This window comes from Coffea eugenioides, chromosome 1 (genome assembly GCF_003713205.1).
Source record: "Coffea eugenioides isolate CCC68of chromosome 1, Ceug_1.0, whole genome shotgun sequence".
Taxonomy (NCBI): Eukaryota; Viridiplantae; Streptophyta; class Magnoliopsida; order Gentianales; family Rubiaceae; genus Coffea; species Coffea eugenioides.
The window spans coordinates 4,127,648-4,139,335 of NC_040035.1; the positions used below are offsets into that span (position 1 = coordinate 4,127,648).

At 34.7% G+C, this 11,688-nt stretch overlaps 1 protein-coding gene across 1 annotated transcript; it reads left to right on the plus strand.

Annotated features, from left to right (window-relative positions):
• Positions 1–5,831: 5,831 nt before the first annotated feature.
• LOC113756082 lies at positions 5,832–10,668 on the plus strand. Its single transcript, XM_027299905.1, has 5 exons — positions 5,832–5,944; positions 6,573–6,751; positions 7,013–9,047; positions 9,375–9,529; positions 10,229–10,668. The coding sequence occupies exons 2-5, from the start codon at positions 6,659–6,661 to the stop codon at positions 10,418–10,420; spliced, it is 2,475 nt and encodes an 824-aa protein (XP_027155706.1). The 5' UTR covers positions 5,832–5,944; positions 6,573–6,658; the 3' UTR covers positions 10,421–10,668.
• The last annotated feature ends 1,020 nt before the right edge of the window (positions 10,669–11,688 follow it).

Genomic DNA, 11,688 nt, shown 5'->3' on the forward strand with positions numbered 1-11,688 from the left:
TCGAAATTTATTACTGGGTTATTGGATGGTTTGATTCATATTGAAAATTAGGTTCAGGAATATAATAATTTTAATTTTTAAATGTCAGGGATGAATATGCTTCATTTTAAAAGTAAGGGACGAAAAGAATATTTTTATGAAATGTGAGAGATGAAACAGGTCATTTTCCCTAATAATAATAAACGCTAGCATTTGTACCTTGGACGAGTACTGCTGAGCTTCGTGTGGCACCGTTTGGGTATTGCACCCGTTACACTATTAACCATGTTTTGAATGATGATTACACTATATCGTTAAAATTGAATTGTATAGAATATTTTGTTTATACAAACTAACTTGTTCTCTAACACTGCCATGTTATGTTATCGTACTGTAATAACAGGTATAAACAACTGGATTGAAGCGGATTAAAGCACAATTACAGTGCCCGCATCTTAGGCCTGTCAACTGTCTGGGTCTAGATCCGAACCCGCATTGGATCCATCAAATTGTTGCGGGTACAGGTAGGGATTTAATTCTGTTACCGGGACCCGGATTCGGATCCATTTTGTCAAACAAAAAATGGATCGGATACGGAATATAGTATTCCGACCCGTATTAGACCCGGATCCAGATATAAATGAATTAATAATTTAAAATATATATTTATCAATATAATTTGATTAGGGTGATGTATTTGAGTAAAGTCAATTTGATTTCTTTTCTTATTTGGTTTTCTTTTTGTATTAGTTAGAAATTAGTTTACAAATATATTTTTTTTCTCATTTTTATTAGAAATTGTAAGTTTTGATAAATTTTTTCGAGTAAACCCGACCCGAATCTGAGGCCCATTGGTCCGTGCCTGAAATGGTATGCCAGGGTCCGGGTCCGAAATAATGAATTTCGGTCCTGACCCAACTCGTTGACAGGCCTACCCCACCTCTGTTAGCACCCGTACTTAAATCATAATTATGTTTCATCAAGCACCTATTATGTAGAAACAGATTTATGAAAAAAAAAAAACAATACTATAGTAGTAATGCTTTCTTAAAAAAAACTCCCAAAAATAAATAAATAGCTCTCCAAATGCAATTTTACGAAAAACACCTTTTGGCGTATAAGGCTACTTGCAGAGTATATTATCATAATGGTTGAGCACTCTAATACGCTGTCAAGATGTTATGCCACCTTCAATTTAAGATGCCAATTGTTTATAAATACTATAAAATCTAGCTCAATTCTCCATCCAAACATAATTTTTCTTCTTTGAGGCTTCAAATATTTTGAGACTCGTGTTTGGAGTCATTCTAAGTTGCATTCCTGAAATAATAACAAATAGGATTAATCTTTCTTAGATGAATGACAACTATACAAAATTTAAATTTGAAATTTAACTTTTGCACATATGTTATGAATCAAACGATGATAATGTATACACTGTCAGTGTATATAAAATTTACTCAAACAAATATCGTAAAGAACAAAGTTACATAACTTATAGTTTCATTTGTTATATTTTGACGCATGGTAGTCGCTTTTTTTTTTGTAGATATTTATCTTTCAGATTCAAAAATGCTATTTACACCAATTCTCATAAAAATTCAACAACATAATCTTTTGGACAATGTAGATATATATTCCATTCATCTAACAAGATAAATTACTTAAACTTTGATTGTGTAAGGCATGACTTGTAAAAAGAATAATAGCTCATATTTTGAACAGATGGATTCCTGCTCCAAATTTAATTTATTAGCACGTCATTTAAAGAGTAAATCTCAAAATATTGGGCAATTATATAGTTTATGGTCCTTCGCATTTTATTCTAGGAAATGTAGTTTAACAACTTGCGCCATCTGAACAATAATTATAACAGAAATAGCAAGGCTACAATCCTTTCAATATGTAAACCTTGCCATTTATCTATACACAATCAAATTGTGCAGATTACATATCATTGGTTCAACAGCACTTATGAATTTTGTTTTTTTTTTATTACAAAATATTGAATTTCCATTACTTCGAACAGTAAACTCAATACGAAAAAGCCCATGTCAAAAACTAGAAGCCTACTTCAACTACATATAATCACAAACTTTGTCAGCACAACGCCTTAATTTATGAGTAAATTGATCTGCCTCCCTACTAGTCCATTGAATCTTTCTAATTTGCGCTTGTTAAAGGTAGGCATAAAACAGGTAATAAACTCCTAGTTGAACGTTAACAAAGTGTTGCAAGATTGTAAATAAATATGATACATTGAAATAATAAACTAAAATACACCGACCTAAAAATGAAAACAAGAGTGTGATTGTCTTGAATAGAGTACAAATTGTTAGGGCTGGAAATTAGCCTTAACAACCTGGATAGAGGTATGTTTAGGATTGGTTTGTAGTTTAAAAGAATTATTTGAACTTGGCTTGTGTTTGAAAACTTTTAAAAAGAAACTAATCAAATTTGGTTTGAAATTTCAAACGTATGTTCACGGAAAGTTTGGTTTGACTTGTCAAAGTATCGAACTCAATCACATATAATCAGAACTCATTTGATAACTTATAGTTTCTAGTCTGTTTTTCCAAAATTTTGAAGATAAAAGTTGCACAATCTTCTAAACTTACAAGTAACAATAAACTGTCAATTTGGTTGCTAATCAGTGATCATTCACCACAATTTGTTGCTTTTTCCCCTTAATTTTTGGACTCTGATATTCAAGAAATCTATTACAATAAATTAGGGATGTGATTAAAATCAATTATGCCTATCGATGAGACAAAAGTATTATATACTTGCTCAAAGATAAGCAATTACAATGAATTAGAGATGTGATTAAAATCAATTATGCCTATCCATGAAACAAGAGTGTTAGATGCTTGTTACAAGATAAGCAATATAAGGAATGAAAGAAGTGGAGTTAAGGAAGGAAATTATAGGTATATTTTTAAGAAATTTACTTGCCCTATATGTTCCTGAAGTATCGAGTTAAACAACGTTAAAATCGTGATTGATTAGTTAATATTTTTGAATTTGAAATCAGGTTGATACTTGGATTGATACCTAAACAAACAAGTTAGTTTGAACAAGTTTGATGCGAATCGAGTTTAAGCCGAGTATCAAGCTGTTTAATTCAATTTACAACCCTAGAAATTGTGTTAATGCTTCAAGTACTTCAACCTATAGTCGTACGAGGCCAATCACATCTCGTGGCCAATAAGTATGTTTATTTTTAAGATATTGCTAGTTTAGATATGTTTTGAGTCAATTATATAGTTGGCAATTTGGACTAGTTCAACTTTTCAACCTTATGTAGCATAAACAAACATTTTTTTGAGGGACATAAATAAAGAATTAAAATGAGTATTGGTTTGTTAGGTTGGCTCTGATTTTTGGATTAGCTCAATTTATATAAATTTAACAAAATTTAGAGTAAGGTGTAGGTTAATGCACAAAAATAAATGGATTTGCATACCAGCAAAAACTAGTTCATTAGTAGTAATAATTGATAGTCAAAAGAAACTATGTAGTGAATTTCAATTTTTTATTAGAATCATAATAATTATATGAAGTGCCAATAATTGTCAAACTCAATATAAAGTTAATAAAATCATACAATACTAAAGTTTTAAAATGGAAAAATTAATGTATAGTACAGTAAAATAGGAAAGTGAGACCATGAAAAATATGTTAATATTGTATCTTCTTATACAATTACTTACCAAATTACTTAAGTATAGAATCATGGATATTATGATACGGCTGTATCTTCTTATTCAATCACCCACTAAAAGACTTGAGAATAGAATCATAGTTTCATTAAATTGACTTGAAAGACTAGTAATAAATACATTAATTGATTCTTTTACCTTCTCCAACGTAAATGTGAATATCACCTTTTAATTTTTTTCAGGAAAGCACAATTATGGTTATTGAAACAATGAGAATATTGAAGATTTAGCCAATTTGAAATTTCACAAAGATATTTTTCCTTTTATGAACAATTGTATCTCAAATTTTCATTATATATACGTGTGAAAAAGTGTATGATTTCATCACATTATACATATCTTTTTACACACAAAAAGAAAACTTTCGAAATAGCAATACAATCTAAAGGAAGTCATGAAGAACCACTCTCTTGTTGCTGCTACAATTCTTATGTTCTTCATCATGTTCGGTAATACATCTCATAAGTATCCCTTTCTTTCTTTCTTGTTTCATCAATAGTTATAGAACTATACTTTATATTGAAACAATTATTGTTCTTTTTTTTTGTTGGACCTTTTTTTCTTTTTGTAGTGTATGCAGGAGGACTCGAACCCGAGATCTCTTACTTATACTCCCTCCCCCCGTGCCACCCAACCATCCTCTCACTTATACTCCCTCTCCCCTCCCACCGTTTCATCAATAGTGATAGAACTATACTTTATATTGAAACAATTATTGTTCTTTTTTTTTTGTTGTATATGCAGGAGAACTCGAACCCGAGACCTCTCACTTATACTCCCTCCCCCCGTGCCATCCAACCCAACCCTCCTCCCAAACAATTATTGTTCTTATTTCTTTAAGAGTTGCTAATAAGTTACGATGCAAGATAAAAGGAACATACAATACGTACAAGGAAAAAAATTTATGTAGCTATTGACTTTTATTAAGTTTTTGCGCACATTTTAACTTTTTAGCAATAATAATTCCTTCCTCTTGGCCAAATCATTTCTCAATAAAATCTCCTTATTCCTTTAATCAAGAGTTATATTATAATTTCTCAATTTTCAGAAATATTCAACACCACTTAAAAAAAAAACAATTTTAGACGCAATTCTAAGTATAGATTCTACCTCTTGTTTTAAGATATCTATGTATAACTATTTTTTATTTTATTTTCCTATAGGCTATGGATCAATCTCAATGGTTGATGGAAAAAAGCAATGTTCCGAAGGTATCTGCATAAGTGGAGGCTGCACCAGTGGCTTTTGCGTGTCAACGTGTCTGCAACGACATGGCGGTAGAAAAAGAGATGTTGCCCGTGGAATATGCACCGAAAATGACACTTGCACTTGCTCTTATTGTTGCGGATATGGTTGTGTTTAAATTATCAGAAATTTGGGAGGGAGTAGGTACAGGGGAAGGAGTGCAAGTGAGATCTGAATTCGTGACTTTTTATTTACATTACATATAAAATAGTCCGAATTAATTTTTTATGCACTGACAGTATAATATTTTTTACACTAACACACTTATAAGTATATGTCACATATGCATGATTTGAATTCATGTTACGTGACAGATGATCTAAACCTACTAGTGTTAAAAAAAAAGTTATATGTTGTCAGTGTATAAAAAATTATTCTAAGAAATTTTATATTGAACTACATCTATGTAGTTTTTATTCGAATAAATGATGCATTTATATAAAGTAATTATCTTCTTATTAGTATGTGTGCAAATGGGTTGGATATCCACCCCGCAAATGGGTTGAATTTTACGATTTCGACTTCTCCATAATATATTTTTAAATGTAGTATTTGAACAAGATAAATTACAGATATCACAGTTGGTTAATATATTACATGAAGGTGAACTATGAAAAAGAAGGAAAGTATCTCTTCTTTGAAATTGATCAGTAAACTTTACCTATATTTCTAATTTGGTTCCAATTGACACTACTTAACAATTCATTGGCCCATTATCAAAAAAAGAAAATTATTGGCCCAAATTGAAAAATCGGGGCCCTTTCGACTATACGGACAAAAAGAAAACATAAACGGAAAAGGATTACAAAAAAAGTTCTATAAAAATAATTATTCCTTCCCCCGACGACACTACCATTAGCTTTTTTTTTTTCCCTCAAAAACTCTTCCCGAATTCTGTCCAAGAAGCTGAGCAACTGCGGCCCTCTCCACCACCATCATCATCCTCTCCAGATTATCTTCATAAGCATCCACCGGCCGGCAGACGCCTCCGGTAGCCGGTAAGCTCCTGGCTTCATATAGGATATCTCCAGAGTTGCAATGTGAGCTAGTATAAAAGTTGTATATATTGTCCGCCTGGTTGCCGATTGTGTATGCTAGTTTTTACGTTGATCAGGAGCTTTACTTACCTGAATTTAATAGAAAAGGAAAAAGTGGTTTTTGGATTCTAAAAGGTTGAATAATGTTCAGTACTTGCCACTTGGTGGGTTTTTCTTGTTTTCTGGGACTGAGTTAAACTGTTCATTGATGATCAAAAGTTAAGGCTTTCCTTAATTCTTGTGGATGTTAACATGAATTAGTTGAAATTAATAATGTCTGAAACAGGGTAAAGAATGGGATAAAACCCATTTAAATGTAAGTCAATTTCTTGACTTGATTGATCTCACATAGCTAATTATCGAACTGCTATTGCCCAACTTTGACAGACTGTTATTTTTTCCTTTTTTGTCGCTTATTTGTGTTCCCTCCAAAGACGTAGCGTAGAGCATATCTTTGAAGCATCTTGATAGTAGACTTTTTAGTAGCAGAATGATGGTTTTATGTTTGCTGGAGTTGAACAACAGGATAAGAACTAATCTTTAAGTACAAACTTGCCCCGTTAATGAAATCTCTAAATATTTTGTCCAGGTTGTATCGTGGTTGGATTCGTAGATAGTAGCTTTTTGAAAAGCAGAGTTTTAATCCCTATTTGAGGAAGGTAGCATACAAGCATTATGGATCACGAGTCCAAAGGTAGAACATGGATTGGGAACATATACCACAAGTTTGAGGCTATCTGCCAGGACGTTGATGATTTTGTGACTAAGGTACTGCTTTCCTTTATTTTTTTATTTGCCATGTTGAATTTTTTGTAATTGCTTTCATGTGAAAATTATAACAATGATTATGGCTCTTGATAATGGAGGTCTTAGAGTAGCCCAATTCAGCATTGACATCGTGTCTCATGCTCGAGGAGTACTGGAGCATGTGATCTAATGTTCTAATTGTTCTAGATTCCCTGTTTCATATGCCACAGATGATTATCTATATGAAGATCTTTCTGATTGTTGAATTGCTTGCTCTTGCAGGACAATGCTAAATATGTAAAGAATCAAGTGCAAACAGTTGGTGAAAGCATGAGAACATTATATTCTAATGTGGTGCTTGATTTTCAATCTTCTTTGGAGGATATTAAACAAGCTAAAGTTCAGTCGGGGACCATTGCACAAAATAATGCTCTAGGGAACAATGCTAGATATATGCTAGCTGACAAAGAAAAGCAGAGACATGCCAGTGAAAGGGGATCATCTAAGGAGAAGGATAAAGTTGATTTTAGAAGTTGTGATCCAGATGAAGTGGACCATCTGGGACAGCTCAGCCCTCCACCTTCTGCAGATTTGTCCCAAGTAGCAGAAAAGGACTTGCGCAGGAGAGAAATGAGTGATGCTGCTTTCCACAATAAAACAGAGATGGTTCTTGAGGAGAATGTCAAAAGAGAGGATTATTTACCAACTAGTAACTTGAATTATCCTAAAGATGAAAATTCATCTGAATTACCATTATATTGGAGGGACCAGCATCGACCAACTGATAATTTGGAGTTTCCTGTTGATAATTATTTATATGGGCCATTAGACAGTTTTAATGAAGGAGATCAGAGAAAGAGCTTCCAGGCTGGGTTTTCTCCAGAGGTTTTAGTTGAGGATGTGGAGCTTAGAACATCTGGGGAGGACTATATGAAATGCAATGGTACAGATTTTTCTGAAGAAACAGAAACTTACTTGGTTTTTGAACAAGATGGTGAAAATGCAATCAGCAAGGAGTCAAAGATATGTGCTGAAGACAATGACACAGTTCAGGAGCGTCCAGCCTCTGAGCATGCAAGTTCCTCTGAGGCTAAGAATTTGTGGGAGTTATTATGGACACAGGAACAGCCAGATTGTTATGATTCTTATGCTTTGAAAGACAGAAGTACACCCATGAGATGTTCATCTGATGATGATAAAAAATCTATTGATCTGGGGAAATGTTCTCCAGAAATTTTGGTTCCTGATAATGTGCTTGGAATTGATCCAGTTGAACATTTAGCAGATAGTAATGCAGATCCTGCTGAGGAAGCAGTAAAAAGCCTGACTTTAGAACATAATGGTTCTGCAGGATCCACAAAACATGGTATGGGTCTTGAAGAGAACGGCAGAAAGGAGAATCTGGTGGTTGATGACAGAAGTTACTCTAGTTATGGAAGTTCATTCGATTTTTCATCACATCCAAGGGAGGAGCATTCTAAGGCTGCGGACTCAAATTCTCTGCTGGATAAAGGTTTGTGTGAATCATTACATGCTTCCATGAATGAAGAATATTGGCCAACCATTCAGGCAAAGTCATCACCAGAAACTTCACTTAATGATGAAGGGCTCAGAGCTTCTCAAGAAGAAGAGGGAGAATGTAATAGACCATCTTGTTCTAATGAAACTGAAACTGAATCTGACTTTTCTTTAGATGGATACTGCTCATGCATGTCCTCTAATTTCGATGTTGAGGAGAATGGCTTTGGGGAGAAACATGCAGCTCCAGAAGTTTTAGGGTGTCCTGGACATAATAGTATATTTGAGTCATACTTATGTTCGAGCAAGCTGCATGTGGAAAATGACGACTTCAGTTCTCAAAATGGTGAAAGTTCACCTGGATTGTCACCAATTTCTAGGAAAGAAGACCATATAATTACAAACTCTGCTAAGATTTCACCCGTTAGTTCAGTTAATGATGCTGGGGTTAGAGCCTTCCTGAAGAATGAGACAATATGCAATTCACTTTCAGATGTTTTGAGCACCAACCTATCATCTGAACTGGTTTCTTCAGATACTTGTTGGGAGCTTAAAGTAGCTCAGACAGAACCTTCAAATTATACTGCATCAACCGAACTTTTGGATCTGTTAGAACTTCCACAGGCAAATTCTAGTCAGAAAATAGAGGAAGTCTGTTTTGATGACACTGATTCCACTGATTGTTCGTCAGCGCTCTCCAGCATTTCCTGTGCATCCTTCTCTGATTTGACCTCTGGTAACACAGCTGTAAGTGGGATGCCTGCTTTCCCTATGACTACCTATCAACAACCCTTCACAGGTACTTATTTAGAAGCTGGTGTCTTTGTACATGATTGAAATGTGTTCAAACTATTTATATTTTTGTTCAATTTTCATAATTCTATTCTAAGAAAAGGTGTGTGTGTGGGGGGGGGGGGGGTTCTTGGTTCAAAGGGTGGATGGAAAGGACGTATTTAGCTTTTTATGCCCATAACTGCTAATATTAACATTGTCTGAATGGCTTGTCTGTTGTTCTTTTCAACAAGAAGGAACGTTGTCTAGTTGGAACACTGTCATGCTTTTAGACAAATGCTTTACGAGAATGATACATAACACATGGTTCCTGACTTTGGAATTGCTTTAACAGGGATCTTTGGTGTCTCTGCTAATGATATTGATGATGCCGAAATGGAGACAATCGATCTGTCTGATGAAGTAAAAGTTGAGGACAGTTGTGTCATCATGGTTAATGAAATACTCCATGCTGTCTCATGCAGACCAAGAAAATTTAGATCATTCAAGGCTCTCTCTCTCTCTCTCTCTCTCTCTCTCTCTCTCTCTCTCTCTCTCTCTCTCTCTCTGTATGTGTGTGTTTGTGTGTGCGCATTAGGTGGTATATGTGGATGCATCATGAGGGGTAGTGTGGTGTTTTTTGTTGATGCCCATGAAATACTTTAAATGTGATGATTGCATCTTGTCATGGCTTGTAGTATTAGTTACAAATTTGAAAAGTGCACTGTTTTGATTACTCTTGTTTGGAGTAGTTAAAGCAAATTGTACCTGAGCTAAAGTTCATTCAAGAATTCCTTCTAAGCATTTAGCTGAGTATGATTTGGAATGATGGCTGCTTGAACTTTGATGATAAGCCAACTAATGTTATGTACTGCTGAAGTTTATCTTGACCTTTGTGGTATAGATGATAGATTGCCTATCTCAAATGAGTACCTGCCATAATGATCTGTGTCATAATTGTTATGATCATAACAGTCCAAGAAACAAACTTTTCTGCCTTGTGAAAGGTAGAAAGTCTTTCATTAGCTAGGAATAGTTAGTCTTGTACATGGAGGGATTTATCTGGCTCTCCATATTGTTTGTACTATTGGTATTGCAGTATCATTGTCATCTCTTGAGCATGTGCCGATAGGCTTCATGCTTTCGGATTCGATATTCAAGCACAACTGATCCTTTTTCACTTCATCTTTTTTTTCTTCCCTTCCTCAGAAACTGATTCAGGAGGCTTTTGCTTCAAGAAGGAGATTAATCAAGGAGTATGAGCAGTTGTCAATTCGGTTTGGTGACATTGAGGCAGATACCAGCTTCCATTCAGAGCAGTTACTTTCACCTTACATGCCATCTGCATCAAGACCTTCACAAGCACATGATTTGGGTGAGTCAGAGTGGGAGCTTCTGTAAGGTTCATTGATCCTTGGTTGCAACTATGCAGCCAAATGGGCTCTACACATTTCTTCCCTAGGCAGGTCTCTGTAATGAATCTCAAGCTGTCCTACGTCAATAAGGGGGTTCAGATTCTTTTAAAGTCTGCTGAAGCAACTAAAAGTAAATAACACAATCATACATTTTCTCCAAACCATGAGCTGATGGTTTTTCTTGCAATAGCCCAGCATTGACAACGCCTGAATCATATAAATGAAAATGTACGATTTTTGGCAGTAATAGGTAATCTTTTTTGAATTGGGCATTCATATTGAGCAAGGTTTAAGTACTTTTTTAACGTCGAAGTTAGAATAGGCTACTAATTGAAGTGCATCAGATGAAAATTAGAGCAAAAAGATGAACCGCCATTGTAAATGCAGCCTATATGGGATCCATGCCGCATCCTACAGCAAAAACATACACATTTTCTGCTACAGCATTGCATGCATCTCAACAGTGATTTTTATCATGTTGGACTTGTAATCTGCTATCCAAGTCACATTCTCATTCCTAGCATAACAGAGAAGACTCTCGATCGAATATTCCTGAAAAGATGGATATTGCTCATTAGTTATTCCTAGATATCAATAGGTTAAAGTTGGCATATCTAAGAAGATGATCAATACTGTGTCAACCATTCAAGACAGAAGAATTTGAGGATAAATCCCGCAATCATTCATTCATTGCTACAATCCCTGCAAAAGCATTGCATAGCAAATCTTATTCTATACATCTGGGATGCCTGGCACCAAAGACTGAAGTATGATCTTCTTTTCTGTGCTTTGATAATCCCAGTTCTACAATGAAAATCACGAAAAAACAGTAGTATATAACTGGCGTTATGGTAAAGAAGGATGAAATAATAACTGAACTATGTTACATATTGGGCAAGATTTGTTAAAGGGCCTACCCCAATACCAAACCAATCTGTTCAAGTGGCCTAAAATCTGTTGGTTAGGCTTTCAACACAATGGATCTTCAGTAAACTAAAACTCACCATACATGTGTTGGGGACATGGTCACAAAAAAGACCTTTTCTTTGCCGGGGTTGATTCTGGCCTCCATCCAATTTGCTAGGTTTCCATAGCCAATTTATATGCACTGGTCAGATAAAATTCTCTGACATTGTCCAGAGATCCATATCTAAACAAAAATGATCATAGAAATGTATACGCTGAAATCCATCTGCAGTTATATTAACTCTAGAAAACTGAGGTGAATCAACTGAATAAGAAATATGGAGTACT